This window comes from Thunnus albacares, chromosome 19, assembly GCF_914725855.1.
Source record: "Thunnus albacares chromosome 19, fThuAlb1.1, whole genome shotgun sequence".
NCBI lineage: Eukaryota > Metazoa > Chordata > Actinopteri > Scombriformes > Scombridae > Thunnus > Thunnus albacares.
Genome location: NC_058124.1, coordinates 17671129 through 17690880, shown reverse-complemented (window position 1 = coordinate 17690880; position 19752 = coordinate 17671129). Strand labels below are relative to the sequence as shown.

General features: G+C 36.7%; 2 protein-coding genes across 3 annotated transcripts; both read right to left on the bottom strand.

Annotated features, from left to right (window-relative positions):
• Positions 1-1073: 1073 nt before the first annotated feature.
• LOC122970424 (phosphatidylinositol 4-phosphate 5-kinase type-1 alpha-like) lies at positions 1074-13866 on the bottom strand. 2 transcript variants are annotated; one of them, XM_044336553.1, is made up of 16 exons: positions 13717-13866; positions 13207-13346; positions 11307-11341; positions 11011-11097; positions 10384-10514; positions 10133-10250; positions 9754-9906; positions 7758-8057; positions 7435-7643; positions 7230-7313; positions 6742-6790; positions 6569-6653; positions 6300-6467; positions 5964-6144; positions 4654-4741; positions 1074-4555 (listed from the first exon to the last, which is right to left on the bottom strand). In XM_044336553.1, exons 2-16 carry the CDS (start codon positions 13253-13255, stop codon positions 4550-4552), a joined length of 1743 nt encoding a protein of 580 aa, XP_044192488.1. In that variant the 5' UTR covers positions 13256-13346; positions 13717-13866; the 3' UTR covers positions 1074-4549. The 2 variants fall into 2 exon arrangements, with proteins under 2 accessions (XP_044192488.1, XP_044192489.1); XM_044336554.1 differs by lacking the exons at positions 13207-13346; positions 13717-13866 and adding an exon at positions 11548-11597.
• A 2282-nt stretch (positions 13867-16148) lies between these two features.
• Positions 16149-18139, bottom strand: ecm1a (extracellular matrix protein 1a). Its single transcript, XM_044335849.1, has 4 exons — positions 17984-18139; positions 17641-17897; positions 16651-16856; positions 16149-16398 (listed from the first exon to the last, which is right to left on the bottom strand). The coding sequence occupies exons 1-3, from the start codon at positions 18054-18056 to the stop codon at positions 16653-16655; spliced, it is 534 nt and encodes a 177-aa protein (XP_044191784.1). The 5' UTR covers positions 18057-18139; the 3' UTR covers positions 16149-16398; positions 16651-16652.
• Between the last annotated feature and the right edge of the window lie 1613 nt (positions 18140-19752).

Genomic DNA, 19752 nt, shown 5'->3' with positions numbered 1-19752 from the left:
AACTTCTAACATGGTTTCAATTCAATAAATGTTCAAATGATCCAATATTTCACTAAAAATCAAAGATTATCAAAAAGTCCAAAACTTGAAAACAGATTTATGTATCAGAACTTTGTTTTTTCTTCTTTCCTCTCCTGTTTATCACCTCACAACCCCTCAGATTTATCTGGTGACCCTTTGGAGGGGCCCGACACCTAGGTTGGACTAAAGTAGTTAACTGTACATAAAGTAGTTCAAACTAGCTCCACCTCCAGCAGCTACAACAGTAACATGCTGCTTACACACTGATGCTTCAGTATTAATAATCAATGATGTCATATATAATAATATTATCAGTGAAACAAAGCCACTACTTTTACTGCAATACTTTAACTACATTTGGCTGCTAATACTTATGTACTTTTACTTAAGCAGGATTTTTCATGCAGGAATTTTACTTGTAATGGAGTATTTTTACATTGCTGTATTACTTGTGTACTTTTACTTAAGTAAAGGATCTGAGTACTTCCACCACTGCACTTGCTAGCTTTTTTCCTGAACTTTCAAGTGCATGTCACTGTCCTCTAAAGCGGATGGAGTCTGCTCAGTTGTCACAGCTCAGAAATCTTAACTCAAGGTCCATCTACTAGCTTTTTTTCTGTGGCTTTCAACCACATCTCACAGTCTATCAGCAGATAGTGTTTGCTCAGTTGCCATAGAGACAGCTGAGCATAAAACACAGTAGAATAGAATAACATACAGTAAAAAAAAAAATACTATATTGTGATATAGTACACTTCTGAAAAATCAACTTAGTAATTTCAGTAATTAAGATGACTGATAAATCAACTTACTTCAACCTATGGTGGGAAAAATCATATAAAAATCCTGTATTTCCATAAGGCTCCCTTTATGGAAATACTTTGCAACATTATTCAAAAGAGTAATACACCATGAGATATGAACAATATTTAAGGAACAGATTAAACTAAGGACTTTTGACAGATTTATATTGTCTCATATCATTAAACCCTATTACAGACATAAAAAAGTTGAACATCTGTATTATATAATATAAGCAAACAAGAGCAACATGTCTTTATTTTCTTTAATAACTTTATACATATGTATGAAAACAGTACAGCTCTAAAAGAGCAGGAGACAATAATTGTAAATTCATATCCCATGAAAAGGCATCATTGTGATTCTTGCATACAGATGTGCACATGTGTATATTATTTAAAGACAAGTGGACAATAATTAACACATTAAACAGAAAATAAAATACGGGATTATTTAACAATTGTTATGATTATAACCAAAATCATCACAGACAACAGAGTAACATGCCTTTAGATACAAGTTTGTTGAAGGTCCATTTTCAATTCCATCATGATGTTTAACAAACATTTTGGAAAACAGAGCAAGACATACAGTAATAAATACCATAATAAATACACTTAAAGTAAACTATTAACAGTTCGGTTCATAGGCTGCATGTGTAACTGATTTTTTGAGTTTAAGTTTTTATAATAAGGCACAGTTTCACTTCCAATATTGGGACAGATCATTGTCTGACAGTTTGATATATTAAGAACAAAATTAAACACCCTCTATGTACCATTTACAGGATGCCTTAAAATGACTAAACAGCGCTTGTTCATCGCATCTTGGTTTAGAAATTCTCAATTCATTTAAAGTTATTGCACATTCATTCAGGCCTACAAATGTTACAAAGAATCGTATTGCATAAGTGACACATCTTTCAAATTCATGATTTCTTTTATGCTATCAGACAAAAAAAATCATTGCAATACATGTTTACACTTTAAATTATATCAAATAACTCAGTAATTCTGGGCAAGTATTAGTGATCATATCAAGTTTAAACACTGTACACTCATTTTGAGAGCTAAAACCAACTCGAGTGGCAGTGAACTACGTCTTAGTTTGACTTTACAAAAAGTAGTTGAAGAGTATTGTCTTTTTTTGTACCGTTACACATCAGGCAGCCATCACCATGTTCTGCTAGTGGAAAAAATAACAACTATACCATAGCTGGGGCCCGTCTCACAAAGCACAGTTTACTAGTCCGGCAATGAGCTTGTGCACATGACAGAGGCATGGTTTGTAATTACAAGCCGATCACATGTATGTTTTCAACAAATCAACAGCAGCAAATTTAATAGGAGATGAGATGAAAATGTTTATCACTGTGGGGAAACTGCAGCAACAAAAGTTATATTAACATTATGATTAATGTAACCGATTAATGTAAGTAATGTTTAGTAAATACTAAATGCACCACTAGAATATAAAAAGCAGGAACATGGATGCATAATAATCAAATACTAAAAGGCAATACATCATAAATATAGAGTGAGAATATATAGAGGCTTTAATATGTGGTTGACATAAGTAGCCTAGAAAAAGAAAGTAATGGATTACTAAAATTTGTATAATCCATATTATTTTGAATTCGTATGTTGCTTTTTACTTTTAACAGCAGAGTACTAAAGATTGTGGAAAAATGTAAATAAAAATGCTTTAAGTAAATGCAGTAACACCCCATTTTATAGTTCAAATATTCAGCAGCAAAGTCAAAACTCGGTCAACCTTCTTTTGGTCTGCACATCCCACACTAAACAAATAAAGTTTGCTTGGGACTCCCCTCTCTGTAGCAACCAGGAGGACAGAGAACAACATTAAGTCTTTACACTATCCTACACTTAATGCTCCAGTTGACAAAACTCAATTTGTGCGGTTAAAACAAAAATATAAAATAGCAAACACATACACTCACTCACATATAAAACACTATCTGAAAAATACTGTTTTAACACTCACTGGCTTTAGATGATACCTGTGTTAAAGTTGCAGAAAAAGTTACGTTTCTTTCCTGTGCATGGTGAAACTCAGCATGTCTACATCTGTAGGTCTAAAGTGCTGCTGTTACTACTTTTTCCTTAGAACAGTGTGGAATTGAACTGAACCTGCAGGTCCAGAACTGCAGATCTGAGACTGTGAGTGGTGCAGCTCTGTAATCGTATGATATATTAGTGGGAGCTGGTTTCAGATGTTTTGCATCAATGACATCGACTACGACAATGACACTCCTTGATATGACAGTATCATATCATTGGGTCAAGAATTAATAATTAAGAAATACTTCTTATTTACAAAGTCATTTCATGTTCTCCACAGCCACAGTGAGAGAAATGTGCGTAAATAGATATGTCTGCACTGAACCAACAGGACGACTATGCAGCAATAAATTTTATTTATCATTATTTGTTTGTTAGAAGCCCTGTCACGCTGCAAACATTAACTCCATTGCCATTTTTAATATAATAAATTGTAATGAAAAATTAAGTGATTGTACTGGTTAGTAAACATGTTGCTCTGTTCTCTTTGACACTTGTGGTTTTGTTTATTTGGATCCTGTAGAAATATTGACTCAGTCTCCCTCACAACTTATTAGCGATGACGTGGTTATTTCATATATAATTTTCCAAAAGCTCCTGTGTAGGTTGTGTTATTTTTTTCCCCCACCCACATTTCGCGAAGACCCACTCCGATTCTGCCTCTGATTGGCTCTGACTCTGATATTCTTACTCCAACCATCTCACTCTTTATGCCTAAACCTAACCAACCTAACCAATGAAGGCAACAAGTACAAGCCAATCAGAGGCGGAGTAGGGCAGGTCTTTGTGGAATGCAAGTGGGAAAAAATTAAGGTGTGTATGTTTGGTCTGTTGTATCAGTTGTCATGGCAACATAACTCAGTTTGAACTCCATCTTTGTGACATAACTTGCTAACTCGCTAATCTTGCTTTGTGAGACAGACCCCAGATCAAAAGCAATCAGTTGACACTGTCGGTCGTGGTCCAGTCTACACACTAAACCTGAAAATGATAACAGATTGTGGAGTGTATAAACATTAAAAAAAAAAACCTCCATTAAAAACCATCCTTTGACCTGGATATGAGAGGTGACATTTTGGATTCACAGTCTCTGAAATAATACAGGTCCATTACAACAGCTGTTTAAATAGCAACAAGCTGAGGATCACCTCTTTTTTCCAGCATAATTTGCATTCAGAGTAAGCCAAAAAAAAAAAAAAACAGAGGTTTACCATGTAGGACTACAGTCAATTTAAAAAAAACAATAACATAATTTTATTAAAAAAATGTGTTCCCAATCCAAAGAATGGTAATAAAGACACTCTGTTACACCGAATGCTGGCTTAGTTGAGCACATCACTGCCAAGAAGAATCTTTGGTTGTGCATAAAATCATATCTCACAGATGAATAATAGTGTTCATCAACCACAGCATCAATGTACCCATCTATAACTAGTGTCAGAACACAACCATCCACTTACTATGTTGAGATTTGGAAATCAAAAGTGCAGAAATAACAAACAAAACAAAAAAAACAATTAATATCCCACTTGGTGTTTCAATTTTTGTACCTCGTATCACACCAAGGGAGCGGTGTAACATTTCATCCTTCCTCCAAACATCCTCCCTTTGTTTCGTTCATTTGAGTCCACTTCGCTTTCCCACATCTACACCTGTAAACCAAAGTAAATACCTTGTTAGAAAACCACTCAGCGTAAAGAAAAGAGTGTCCAGAGAAGCTGGAGAAATGAGAGAAACTCTATCCACTTACAGAACATTTGCTTGCATTAGGAACAATGTCACTGAGTGAGATTACATCCTCACTACCGATGCTTTCTTCAAGGGTCCCAAACTGAGCTCTGCAAGCAACAAAGGAGCAGTGTGAGTGACTTTAACTGGTTAACATACATTTTTTCATATTTTTCACATAAACACGTAGGTTATTCTTGTTCACCCTATGTGAAAAAATATATTAATTGAATATACACTTTTAAAAAGCTTTCATGGTTTCTGACATTTGCTATGAGGTGGCCACTCTACAGATGCTGCACTGCTTAAACACATGCTGACTTTACTGAAGGTCTTGTTAAGGGAAGTTTTTTGCCATTTTTGAGTTCAGTCTTCACTCTCAATCTGTTTAGCAGCCACAACAAGTCTACCAATGAAACAGATACACTTAAGTTATGGATTGTTCAGGTGTGAAAATTTGGAAAAGTTGAAATTCTGGCTCCTCGTTAATCGTGATGAGTTATATTTTCCATTTGATTTAGAAGCTTCTGCTTTTTATACCTATAAATTTGCCTTTGTGTGAACGAGTTCTAAATGTACAAAAACTACAACGGCTTGGGTTTGAATGTGTTTAAAAAAAACAGACAATTTACATTACAGGGATGTAAAGAAAAACAATCAAAAAACTGCACTTATGATGGAATTTTATTTATTCAAATAGTGTTAATAATTTGAAATGCCAGTGTCACTAAATACTCATTATTACCTAAAATACTTTTATTAATAAATCTACAATCAGCTGCCAGTTTAATAGGTACACTTAGCTAAATTGAATGCAGTCTAACACAACATTCCTGCAATAAATCCTACCATCATGAAGTTTATAATGTTCAGTTTTTGTTCAAACTGTTTTAGAGAGGTGTCTACTCAATGTTATGGTAATTTTGGAGGCTATAGTATTGCATCATTTTATACTGAGAGGTTTCTAATATTTTGTTGAACCAATTAGGCATTAGTTTTAACTACATCTACTCGATAAAGTGGTAAATGAGTATGCTTTTATGTCTGAAGCACAAAGATCCAAGAACCAGAATATAACAAAGCACCTAACCAATCAGTCAGTGCATCTGTTGGCTGCTCCCAGCATATCATTTGATATGATAATGTAGCTGTGTTGTTTAAATTTGTTTAAAATTGTGTAAAATTCTAACTGGTATGTATTCAGAATACTGTAAGGAAGAAAATGCACTTCAACCTGAATATCAAGCATTTAATAATCAGTTGTACAATCTACAGTCATGTTTGAGAACTCATATTAAAATACTAATCTTCACATGTAGTTTTCCCTCTTACCTCTTGGGGGCGCCGGGCTCCTGGTCTTTGCTATGTGTGTTATTCAAATCCAGAGAGTGAGGCGGAGACTGACTTGTGGGAGCAAGTTCTGAGTTTCCCAAGGAGGTGGAGACAGCGGTTTCAGCTGTGTTGCTCAGTGGCAAGGTCGTTGGGAGGAGGTCAGGACGACCTGACTGCATGACTGGGTGGAACAAGATAAAACTATGAGTACTTTGTTATGAGAGAAGCCCTTCACATGCTGACACATGTTGGAAGACTTAATCTCTGCAGCTATCAGTAAACATAACCTATTTCTAGCACTTGAAAAAACCCCATTCTCATATTTCCAGTTCTTACCATTGTCTCCCTCACTGTCTTCTTTGGTCTCGGAGTTGACTTGACTCTGGAGTGCAGGATGCTGGTTATTGCTGCTGGTTGCTGCTGACAGAGAAGGCCCAGCGCTGCCTGCCTTTTTTGACGGACCATGGGCCATTGAACGGCGCTTCTTAGATGGGGAGGTCTTTACTAAATACAAGAGAAAAATGTGGTAATCATGGGTATAACATGCCGCTGACATCATGTACTTGTTCTCATGTACACACACAGTGTTTCAAGTATATTCTTACATGAGATCTTCCTGAAGACCGTAGTGCACATGAACTTTTGAAATCGTTCTGCATAGAAGCTCGGTCTGTGTACTGAAACAGTATCCTGAAAAGGAAAAAGAATAACAAATTAACATCTGTTTTTTTTTTTTTTAATTAAAACAAAGTAACTAAGGCTTGTAGAAGGTCGTTACCCCATCGTGAATGAGGGCTTTCCATGAGTGTTCAAGCTTCTTGACTAATCTGAAAGATAAAACACGAACTGATTACTTATAGAGGTCACATTCACACTGCCTCGTTCATATTTTACAATCGCTGGCTCATTTATCAGGTGTTTGGCTACCAGCTGTAACAGTAAATAACATCCAATCATATTCATGTAGGTGAACAATGTGGCCATTATAACCTGATACTTTTCACTATTACTCTACTGATACCTTCATGCCAACTCTTTTTGCAGCCAAAGCTCTGTTCCCTATCTCCGCCCGTTTTTGGTATTATTTATTTAACAAAGATTTAACAGTCATGTGTGTTTGTTAAGAGCAGGATTAGTTCTTCAAAAAGAGTCCTTGTTGCTATTCACATTCTTTTAAAGGTCTCTCAATTCCTTGACCAATGCCTTGATGAACTGTAAGTGTCTCTGACTGAACTAATAACTAATAGAAACATGTGCATTGTTTACCTATAAGACTGTAGGATGTCAATAATGCCGATGTACACCAGCAGCCTCTCTCCTTTTGAGTTTCGTGCTGGAATTCCTCCCGTTCTATAAAGCACAACAACAAGAAATGTAATTTATTGCTTTGTTATTATTCTCATTACACACATTCAGCTGCTTTTAATAAAATCCACATTCATTGTGGCGACAGGAACTTGTCTCAACTCACTGGTCCCCTGTGTCCAGTGGTCCCATGCTCCCCGCCTCTGCCTGGATGGACTCTATAGCTGTACTGTACAAGGACTTCTGGCCTTGTGGCCTCCTCTGGTCCGCAGCCCCTGCCACCGCCTCCTCGCCGGCCTTCTCTCGACAGGCCAGGTCTAAGTTGTGAATTCCCACCAGAAGGCTGTAGTCCATAATCTTGAAACTCTGCAAGAGCTGAGGAAGGAAATCAAATAAAACAAATAATGTGAGGTTAGAAAGATTTGGCATGATTTTAAACAAATAGACTGAATGTTTATGTCAAGTAAGATATTCTTGTACAGTTCTCACCAGGCAGTCTCTCTGGATGGTCTTGCAAACAGCATTGTACTTGTCCCCCTCCAGTAACAGCCCATCAGGCATAACCTGCATGAAATCCAGGTCCTTGTACGTGGGTACGACCTTGTCTCTCTCTTTAGCTGAGGCCTGGCGCTTATAGGTGGAGCCCTTTAGATCAAACTTTAGATGCATTCGCACAGCGCTTGGGAGCAGATTGTTCATGACTACAATACGGATGTTTTTACCCGCTGCCTGGACACAGTAGAGTCCATAAAACTTTGGTAATGAGGTCCGCTTGTTCTGGTTCAGGTTCTGGAGGAGAGAAGAAGGGATGGAGAGAGAAGGGTAAAATATGACAAGTAAACTAAAAGAAGTGCAACTGACCAGGAAGTGAATAATAAATAAAATAAACAAGTAAACATTCTCAGGCAAAAGTAAATAGGTTGTCCCAAACAAATCATGAAACAAAAATTTCACCTTTATTCTAACATATAACGTAAAGAATACTGCACTAATCAATATAATTTTGAAAATGCAAGTACACAGTGGTAAATGCATCATTTCCCCTGGTTTTGTCAAAATCTAAACAGTAATGTCTTATATTCTGCATATTAGGCATGGACCAAAAAATAATCTAGAATCGATATTCGGCTGGAGTCTGTAATATCAAAAATACACAGTAGGAAGAGATGCAGTTTCAGGGACCAGTTGTATCTAAAATATTGAATTTTACAAATACAGATGTGGCCGAAATTGGTATTTGGTACCTTTGCATTTTATTAAAATAATGCACCATTCACCCCGAACAGTGTTGAAATGAAAAGATATTATATTATCATTGCATGTCTATGTTTGGTTTACAGTGGAACAAAACAAAAAAGTTGTGAAAATAACTGAATTCATACTTATTCTACGCAGACATTTTAAAATAGCCTGGACAAAATTATTGGTATCTTTTAGAAGTTGTAAGAAATAATTGATTTGTAGTGATACTTTAAGCAGACTATTGTGTTTTAATTAGTATCACAGGTGTTTTCAATCTTATAATCACTCATGAAGCCAGTTTAAGAGGAGAAAATGACTCAATCTGCTGTTTTGTGCATCACATTGAACGTGGAAAACAGAAGGAAAGTGGTCTGAAGACATTAGAAAAAAGGTAATAGCCAAGCATGGTCAACATAAAGGTTATAAGACCATCTCCAAAGAGCTTGATGTGACCACTGTTGCCAATATTATTAAGAAGTTTAAGGCCAATGGAACTGGAGCCAACATCTCTGGACGTGGTGGCAAGAGGGTACTGGGTGCCTTGAATCTGTGCAGAAGACTACCACGGCATTTTGGAGCGAAACATACAGCCTAGTGTCAGAAAGCTGTGGCTTAGTCGCAGGTCATGGGTCTTTCAGCAGGATAATGACCTCAAACATATGTCAAAAAGCACCCAAGAGTGGATGAGAAGAAAACATTGGACCGTTCTGAAGAAGCCTGCTGATCTGAATCCTATTGAACATCTGTGAAAAGAGCTGAAACCTGCAGTTGGGAGACAACACCCATCAAACCTGAGAGAACTGGAGCAGTTTGCGCAAGAAGAGTGGGTTGAACTACCAGTGGAGAAGTGTAGAAACCTTATTCAGAGTTACAGAAAGCGCTTGCCTGCAGTTGTTGACGCCAAAGGCTGTGCTACAAAACATTAAGTGAAGGGTACCAATATTTTTGGCCAGTTTGCCATTTTCATTTGTTTTATTGTGTTAAATAATATGTTAAGTTGTAAATCAAAAGCAAAGTTTCAGTTATATTCAATGTGAAATAAAGAATGATGGATACCATATACTTCTCAGTTTCAACTTAATACAGAAAAAATTTCGTTTTTTTTTTTAAAAAATATTATTAATTAATATTATATTTTCGGCCACGTCTGTATATGGACAGGGGGATACTCATGAGAGGTTAATCAATAGTTTCTTTGTGTGGGATCATCATCTTGTACCTATAGCCTCTCATCAAATCTCACCATGAAGTATCCTGGAAGCAGTTTCTGCAGAAATTCTGCCTCTTTGTGCTGCACAGTCTTAATGATGTATTCATCATCGCTGGAGACGTAGAAGAGAGACCCGCTGGCTCCAGAGCTTGACAGCTCAATCAGCGATTCATTACACAGAGAATACTGTAACCAGACCAGAGCACAGTGATCAGACATATGTTCACATCTGCAGCTCCACCTCTATTGAGTCAACACTCCATTACGTTACACTTCCCTAGTTTCACTCTTTTCAGTTCCTCAATCACTCCTTCTTTCTCACAGAGTTCTTTCCCTTTTTTTTAGATTTACTGGTCTGCAAACTTTTTTTCATATTTTATGGGTATAGCAGATGCAGTAATAACAGTAATACCATGTAGTCATCAGGCCGGATGGCAAACATCTCCCTGAAGTAGCGGAAGGCGATTGGGGCGTATGTCTTGAACCTGAAGTCTCCATAATGGTGTGCTGGTGTCAAGTTGCTGCCCTCACTGCCAGTAAGAGACAGAGGATTACACCACATACAGAGGAGGTTAAGTGGAGGAGTATTAGTGTAGTGCAGACAAAACATATTGGTCAGCTTTATAGGTAAACCTCATTCATTCATTATTTCAAAAGACCCACCTGGGGAAAAAGATGCTTTCCACCACTTCAAAGTCCTGCAGCAGCACGTCTCTCTCAGGTTTCTGACTTAAGCTGCCCACCGTGTGAGTGATGCCTAACTGGATAGCACCTTTCAGGGCCGAGGAGGTTGTCTGAAAGATGCAGAAAACTGACATGAATCAAATGAAAATGCAGAAGTGCTGAAGAGAAAAGAATGTCTTATTTTGTGTATGTACTAATGTTTACACTATTCTCATACATATATAGCAGTAAGAGCAGAGCTGCTCAGTCTATTAACAGATTAGTCAGTCAACAGAAAATTAATTGGCAACTATTTAAATACACCAATAATCTTTTAAGTAATTTTTAAGAGAAAACTCCAAACATATTCTGGTTTCAGCTTCTCCAATGTGAGCATTTGCTGCTTTTGTCTGTTTTATATCATTGTACATTGACTATTTTTTGGTTTTTGGACTGTTGGTTGGATATATGAAGCCGTCTCCTCAGAATCTGGGAAACTGTGATGGATATTTTTCACCATTTTCTGATATTTTATTGACTAAAAGATTAATATGATGAATCAGTGATGCTTTGTAACTCAGGGAGGGGAATGAGTGTAAATGTGTGTCAGTCTTGCTGATCTCCCACCTTCTTGTACGTGGTCTCCCCAGTGGGATCGATTCCACGATGGCCGATTGTTTTTTTCATGGTTTGAGAGGTGCTAGTGCCTGGACTCTGTGAGTAGAAACATGGTAAGAGAGAGAATTACTAGAGGAAATGAACTGCAGCAGTAAGTAAAAACAGTGATGTTACAAAGAGGAAGGAATAGAGGATGTGTCAGCAGAACTGTTGCAAATTCCTAACTGTCGAGGTGAACTTGGTGCATGTTTCCCAACTGACACTGACACAAGATTACGCACATCCTCCAAACTGCTATTTCTCACCTCTGGAGAAACATTTTTCCGAGTTCCAGTTGAATCTAGAGAGAGAAAAAAAGGAAACATACAAGTTATATAAAAAAAATAGACAATTAGGAAAAGGAAGTGGGTTCTTAAACAATTCTCACACTGGATGCATTCTTATCAAACACAACACACTGACACAGCTTTTATCATACCCTAATGTTAAAGAAGGAGAGTGCAGCTGAGCTCTGAAACAAGCATGCAAACGAATCTCGTTCATTACCTCTGAGAGAAGACAGTCTCCTCCAGAACTGACTCTGCAGGTCTTTGCGTGCAATAGGAGGAATTAGATAAGTATGCTATTACTGTCAGAGTTAAAATAAGGCCAATGAATTTCCTGATCACTATCATAAAAACTTCGTGGGTGTCCAAAGTCAACACCAGGCTGAAATATTTCACTCTTGTCTGTTTACAAAGGCTCGAGAACAAAGTGAAACTAAACAATTGTGAGTGTTGACTGTGTAATGATGCAGAAAAACTGCAGAAAACAGCTGTATTCTGTTTTGAATATTGAAGGTGAACTACATCGATTTTACACTTAAAAGTCAGTTGACTAGTTTGAATTCTAGTCTGTCTTATGGAGAGTCTTTAAAGGCTACCAAATTCAGTGAACTCATCACAGGGAATATTATATTGCATCTGAAAACAGCTGTATAATGTCCTCTGTAACTGGGGAGCTTTGTTAAGTTAGAGAAAATAACCCTGAGTAACACTGAGGGCATAGAATTTGAAAAGACTTTTTTATTTTTTCTACTTTTTATTGAACAGTATTAATAAACATAAAGACATGGATATTTGCCAGGCAAAGATTTATGGAAGCACAAGTTACCAATTTATTCACTGTATCCGCTTTAGGGCTGCAATTACCGATTATTTTCATTATCGATTAATCTACCGAATATTTTCTTGATTAATTGTTTTGTCAATAAAATGTCAGAAGATATTCGTAATAGTTCCTCTTCAGCCTTTTCAAATGTCTTGTTTTGTCTGAGTAAAAGTCAAAAACCCAAAGATAAAGACCTTACCATCATGTACAACAAAGACAATCATTAAATCATCACATTTGAGAACCTGAAACCAACTCATTTTGGTATTTTATTTGAAAACAATTACTAAAATGGTTATTCAATTATCAAAATAGTAGAAAATTAATTTTCTGTCAATCGACTAATCATTGCAGCTCTAAATCAAAGACATGTACTGTTACGCCCTCAGACTCACTAGAGTGGAGTAAAATTCTCAGTTTATCAAAATTTATTCTTTATAGGCACAGAAAAGAGAGTTAATTATGTTGCATACTTGCCTGAAAATGTTGTAACATGACCTTGTTTTTTGATAATGTGCTGCTATCATTTAATTGTGTTCTTTGGACCTGATGATTTATTATATTGTGATACCTTAATCAATAAACTATTTATGAGAAGCTGCTGACTTGCTGAGACAACTGAACCATTACCAACTAGGACTGCAACTACCAATTATTTTCATTATCTGTTTATCTGTCAATTATTTTCTCTATTAATTCTATTAAATGTCACAAAATGATGAAAAATGTCAATCTCTCTTTCCCAAAAGTCCAAGATGACATACTCAAACATAATCTTTTATTTAAAGTATTCAGTTTACTGTCATAGAGGATTAAAGAAACCACAAAATATTCACATTTGGGAGACTGGAATCAGAGAATTTGTCTTCTTAAAGAATGACTACAAACGATTAATCGATTATCAATAGAGTTGGCGATTAATTTAATAGTTGGCAACTAATTGATTAATCAACTAATCATTGCAGCTCTAATATCAACTCATGTAAAAAAAAAAAAAAAAAACATCTGGTCTATCCCTTACAATGGAGGGTAAGTGTAAAATAATGTAGTTCTTACTTCCAGTGTGGCCCTGCAGCCCTGGAGGCTCCTCTGCAGCTGTGGCCATTCAGACCAGAAACTAAACTCAAACTGGTTCAGCGGTGAAACTCAGATCCTGGTCCGCTTTCTCTGTGCGAGCAGTTCAAATTACCGTAGACCTGTGTGGACAAAAAAAGCCCTCCAGATGACTTCATGCTACAAATATTGACAACAGCCACGTTGACTGTGTGTCTGCTGATGAAGAAAGAGCTTAACTGATCATAAACACAGCTGACGGTAGTGTTTTTTTTAACGGCAACGAAATGTCTGTTGAACAATGTACCTTGTGGAAAAGTTAATGAATGGTAATTACAGAGCATGTTCGGACAAGTTACCGTGCTAGCTAACTGTTACCGAGACGTCTCAATTGCGACATTTTTCGCAATTTTCATTTTCATTTTGACGACATTCAACTTTTCTGTTAACTTTAGCCAAGCTACTCAGACACACAAACTACCTAACAACAGCTCAAAAAGTCAGTCAACTCACTCGGAAATGTTGTGGAAGAGTCGTCGGCGTATCCAGAGTACGAAAAATAAACTTGATTCACTTCTAAAGCTCCAACTATCCCTAAAAGTAATAAACAAGGAAGCAGTGCGGAAGTTCTGCTCTGTAACCGCAGCAACGACAGCTCATCCGGTGTGGTGTTCTTTCAGAATGAAAAGTGATTGTATGTATTTAATAAAAAAATGTTTATTATTATCATTATTGTTGTTGTTGTTGTTGTTGTTGTTATCACCATTATTATTATTATTATTATTATTATTATTATTATTATTATTATTATTGTTGTTGTTGTTGTTGTTGTTGTTATATTGATTCAATATCAATATAATCAATCAATCAATCATATATAATCATAATCAATAGTATGAATTAATTTGTAATAATTGTTTCACAGTTATGAATATATTGACGTGGTTTAACTATAAAACATATTTTAACTATACAATAGGATTTAAATGTTTTATCTAAAGCTACATTCTGCAAAGAAACACATCAAAAAAGGTTGAAGACCAGTCAGTTTTTGAAATGTGTGTATAAAGGTTTACATTTTCAAATTCTCAAGTAAGGCAACTGTATCACAAACCAGCTGTGGCAGTATGTAAATATTCTTAAATTACTGTAAGTAAAAGAAGCAATGCCACAATGTAAACAAGGAAAGGTCGTGCATTCAATTACTTAAAAAAATCTCTGTATTGTATATTTGAATTGTATGACACATATTGTTTATTATAAATGTATAATTTTATGTTTTGTGTTTTACAAGTTTTAATTGTTAAAAACATAATAAACAGTGTTTGTTTTTTAAAGGCATGCATTCAAAGTTCTACTTAACTAAGTCATTTTTATCAGCATTATATTAATAAAGTATCAAAAGTAAGCATTTTAACTTGATTGAAGTTCTGTTGGAACATTTTAATGTATAACAAAGCATCATGTGTCATAAGTTAATTATAGGTTAGGTGTGTAAAATGCTGAATTGCAAATTCAGTACAGTAATAGAGTAACTACACTTGTCAATTAAATGCAGCGGAGTAAAAAGTACAATATTTGCCATTGAAATGTAGTGAATTAGAAGTATAAAGTGCAGAAATACTCAAGTTAACTACAACTATCTCACAATTGTATGTAAAGGTGCAGTGTGTAGAATTTAGTGGCATCTAGCGGAACAGACTTTTCAGAAATGGAACATAATATTCATAAGTGTGTTTTTAATCGTTGTGTTTTTGTTACCTTAGAATAAGCCCTTTATATCTACATAGGGAGCAGATCCTCTTCCATGGAGGCTGCCATGTTGCACCGCCATGTTTCTACAGTAGCCCAGAACAGATGAACCAAACATTGGCTCGAGAAAGGGCCTTTTGCATTTTTCGCAAGTTTCGTGGCCACCGTAGATTCTCCTACACACTCAAGTATCCAGCTGCAGGCGTAGCATGAAAGTGCAGCATCTACATGACACACCCACTAGGTTTAGTCAAGATGAGGGGGATGGATAGGGTAAGGGGTCAGGGGTCAGGGCGGTGTCGTCTAGTGTTGCTTGATAGAGAAGATGAGAGGAGGGCTATTCAGTTGGTTGGTTGGTTCAGTGATCACCATTAGATATCACTAAATCCTACACACTGGTCCTTTAAGTAACTTAAATGTATTAAGCTACACACAGTCTACCACTCTGAAAAAGCAAAACAACACCTGTGTAAATATCTGCCTCTTGACACAGTTTTAGACTCATTTCAAACTATTTTCAGTCAGTAAAATAGTGATTATCTAAATTTGAACGTGTGACTGGGAAAAGGAACATTTAACAAAACATGCGGCTGTCAGTACAAATGCCACATTTTATGGTATTTATTACTTTTATTATGATCACACATATAACTCACAGTTCCCACTCTTTAAGTGTGACATTTAAATACAAACAAATATGGTCTGTGTTTCCACAGACTGGCCTGGTTTTATTTTGAAGGTAACAGACCCAAACAGGAAGTGTGTCAGCTGGTCGTTCTTTCTTCCTTCTCTAGTTGTTGTTGTGGTCTAATGATCTCCACTATCATACAGTAACACCAACAATATATCCTTACATAACTCAGTCAAACGGGGTTTAGATGTTTTCAAAGTGTTGATTTTGAATTTTACTACAGATGATCGATCAGTCTGAGCAGCGCACAAACTTTTCTTATTGATCACTGATCTGTGAATGTCCCACACCCAACTGTGACAACCAATAGTGACTCCTGGTGGAAACATTTACAATTACATATTTGTGAATGTTTTATCACATGTGTGCCAGCCTGGAAATTTTTTTTTTTTTAAATAGCTTAACACCTTTTGTTTTTCTTTTTATCTTTGGAGCTGACAACTGTATATCTCTCCAAAATTAGGTTTACAAAGTAGCTTGTTCAGTAAAAAGGATCACATGAGAGTTTTAATTTCTTTATTTCATCCTTTATTTTTCTAACAAAGAATACTACATGTCAGAAACTGTGTGAAATCCATTCAGGGGACAATTTATTTGAGTTAAAACAGTGAAAATTTGGAACTGCAGTTTAAAAATGTGTTTTCTGTTGTTTCAACAAAGCTGGGTTAAAGTAAGGAGTGGTCTAGATAAAACTTGAATGGCTCAGCATAAAACAAACAAGCACATCCTGTCCTCTTCTGAGCACCTGGGACCTGCAGGAACAATTCAAAATATAATTAAACCAGCATTATCTCACACATGATGCAGGTTTATTAGTGTGTTCAAATGGGCCCTGAGCACATTAACCCCCTCTTTCTCACCAAATATACACTATATGTAACCTTTATTTAATCAGGTAATCTCCTTATTTTATCACCATAGAGACTTTTCTATGTCTCTGCTTTCTTATTACTTTTCATTTTCTATGTATATTCTTTATGTATTACAGTGAGTTTGTGTTTCACCTTTAACAAGCATTTGCATTGAAGGTGAATCCTGGCTCCTGGGGAACTTGGGGTGCAGTGTAGCCCGGTGTTGGGTTGTAGTTGGGGTTTGGCAGCTCGCTGTTGAAGCACGTCCACCGCGCCTCTCCTTTGTCCTGACAGCACTCATATGCAAGAGTCATGGTGGCATATTCCTCCCCACAGAACTGGGACAGAGCTTGTTTCCACTGTCAGAAAACAATTTTTGTGATTCCTCACCTTATTTACCAGAAAAAGTCACATTTTCACTTCACTTTGCTCACTCGGTGTAATCTATTCCTGTATCACATACCATGTAAGCTCTCTGTGTATGGATGAGGGATTCTTTCTTTTAGTTTCTCCCTGATGTCATTTGGCTTTTAATTTCTTTCCTTTCTGAGAACTGTTGCAGATTCTTAAAATACTGTGACACCAGGTAAAAGCAATTTAAAACTAACAAACTAAACAAACTATTAATCTTATTTACATTACCTAATTGGCTCATGTTTCCTTTAAAATCCTTATATTTGTATATTAACAATTATTGATAATGGATCCTGTTTCAGAAATTAAAAAAGTAATTACAAAAGGTTTTTTTGTTTTCTCATTTTGTTTGTTTGTTTGTTTTATATACTGATTTACAAAACAGTATGTACATGGGGAATATTCTAAATTCAGTTTTTAGCTTTTTTATTTATCTATTATTTCACATAAAATGCAAAAAGATAACAGAAAAACATCTGGAAAACACCTGATATTTTTGCATTTGTGATTAGTGCAGCAGATTAAAAAAAATCACAAAAATCTGTTCTATCTGTTTTTGGTAATTCACTGTAACATTTAATGAAACTGTGAAATATGTGCAAAATAATACTTCCACAGTCAAAGTTGTGTCTGTCTCCTATTTTCATCTAACTATCTACATCTACTATCTGCCCTCTCTTTCTCTCTCTTTCTTCCCCAAACTTCACACAAACACAGAAAAAGACTCACAGCTTGTTGGGCGCAGCAGAGGATCTGGTTGCTCTGTTGTGCTACCTGTCCACTGCAGCACAAACTGTACCACGACTCCAGCCGGTTGATGGCGTTTCCACGACGGCGGAAGTGGCTGGCACCGGAGCCCGGGAAGAAGCTGGCCGGGTATCTGGGGCGACCGTGACCCTGATGGCAAATGGCAGCAAGATTCTGAGCAGTGGGACGGGCAGGCGGGAAAGGGACGTCTGGCTCATTGAGAGAGTTTCTTTGGGTCTCTGTGGAAACAGAACATCATAGTATTACAGCAGTGCAGCTTAAAAACTGTTTACAACAAGTAAAATTACATTTAGGATGAAATTACCTCCCAAATTTGCACTGTGAAGAGTCATCAGTGCAATTATCCAAAATCCTGCAAAGCCTCCAATCAAAAACATAACTGTATGGTGGTGATCTGGAGTTTTAAAAAAAGCAAATTTCTCTTCAGCAAGTCAATCAAAGATACTGTGAGCACATCAGCAACCAGCTTATATAGCGAGGGGATTGAGTCTGTGGGCGGGAAATGCTTTGAAGTGATCTGGGGGTGGAAGAGGTGTTCGTGTGTGTGGGGGGATGATGAGAAACAAAGGATGCACCGATACCAATACCAATATCGGGTATGTGGTATGTGGCTAGTATCAGTAAGCAGGAAAATCTGGGGGAACTACCTGCTAGAAGGCGAGGCAAGGCCCAGACCAGCAGCAGTCTGGACAGTGTGTTTGATGTGATTGCAGATGAGCAAGCATCAACAATACTGAGCAGTGCACCAGTGGGTGCTGCCATTCAGTTTGGAGAGACCACAACTTCTTGGGAAGACAAACCACTGCAGTACTGGGTGGTTAACAAAGTGTGGTTTTCCACTCTGGCACAAATGTCATGCAGACACCTCTCAGTACCATGAAGTAGTGTGGAAAGTGAAAGGCTGTTTCGCTCAGTGCCACATAATATAAATGAAAACAGAAACAAGCTCACAGCTGATTATGCAGAGAAGCTTCTTTTCATCAAAAAGATCCTGTCTGTCACTTTTCTGAAAAAGGCTTAGTCCTCATAGACAGCACTAACATATGATAACATATCATACTAGTTGTTCTGCTACAGTTGTGTGTTGTTTGGTACTGAAATCTACTGAATGGGTTACAGGTTACATTTAGGAAAATAAAAAGTTGAATGTCAAAGAGTCAGCAACAGCATCATGTTGTATATTTAATTTTGTTACAGTCAGAAAGTGAGGAGCATCTGATGAAAATAAAACATGTTTTTCGTTATTGTTAGAACTGTAATGGTATTATTAAGTACTCATATCAATACTCTATCTTCAAGTATCCAAATGTAAGTACTTGTACATGGGCTAAAAAAATAGTATTGGTGCAAAAACAAGATGAGTTTGAACTTAAGTGATATCTGCTGATGTGTGCAACCTTCAAAACCATCAAAACTTTTTCTACAAGTTGCTCTTTTTCCAAGGTCAGTCTCAAAAGTCTGCGGCTACAGGAGCAAAGAATGAACTGATTGAAAAAAGTCAGAAGTCTGATTTCCATGTGCAGTCAACACTTTTCATACTGGATGAAATAAACATGTTTATATGATATTTATTAAAGTGAACCAAAACTGGGAAAACACTTTTCTCTCTCTTTCTCTTGAGCACGTTGGTGTGATCAAATGATTCAGAAAAGCTTTGCTGACTGGATACGTGACATGAGAAACATGGCACAGACCAGCATGTTTATCAAAACCAGATTTCTTTCCCAAAACTTAACAGACCTTACGGTAACCTCCCTTGACCCCTGCTGCCAAAAACTGTTTGAGTGTGCCTTTTCTTATCAAAGGATGGTCAACACACACCAAAAATGCAAAACATGTCCTCTCACGTGACTGTTTTTAACAATCCACAAGTGGTGTTTTGACTTATCGCATGTGAGCGGATCCCAAGGATCAGTGAATCATTGAAATAGTTTTTCACTCCCTAAAATTCAAACAATTCACACACAATTATTTCCACTGATTGCATTGTGCCATCAGGGAGGTGCTGAAGATTGATTGCAATCCAGCTACTATTACTGATATAACTTATCTTTAACATTTAATATATCAAAT

Bases quoted from the DNA above. Each gene is read 5' to 3' on its own strand.
- LOC122970424 (XM_044336553.1), bottom strand. From the start codon at position 13,255: ATGGCCACAGCTGCAGAGGAGCCTCCAGGGCTGCAGGGCCACACTGGA. The intron at 11,342-13,206 runs GTAAGAACTACA...TTCTCTCTCTAG, and splicing joins GCTGCAGGGCCACACTGGAA to ATTCAACTGGAACTCGGAAA. The intron at 10,251-10,383 runs GTGGGTCTTTTG...TCTTACTGGCAG, and splicing joins GAAAGCATCTTTTTCCCCAG to TGAGGGCAGCAACTTGACAC.
- ecm1a (XM_044335849.1), bottom strand. From the start codon at position 18,056: ATGTTTTTGATTGGAGGCTTTGCAGGATTTTGGATAATTGCACTGATG. The intron at 17,898-17,983 runs GTAATTTCATCC...CTGTTTCCACAG, and splicing joins TCACAGTGCAAATTTGGGAG to AGACCCAAAGAAACTCTCTC. The intron at 16,857-17,640 runs GTGAGTCTTTTT...GTTTTCTGACAG, and splicing joins TCTGCTGCGCCCAACAAGCT to TGGAAACAAGCTCTGTCCCA.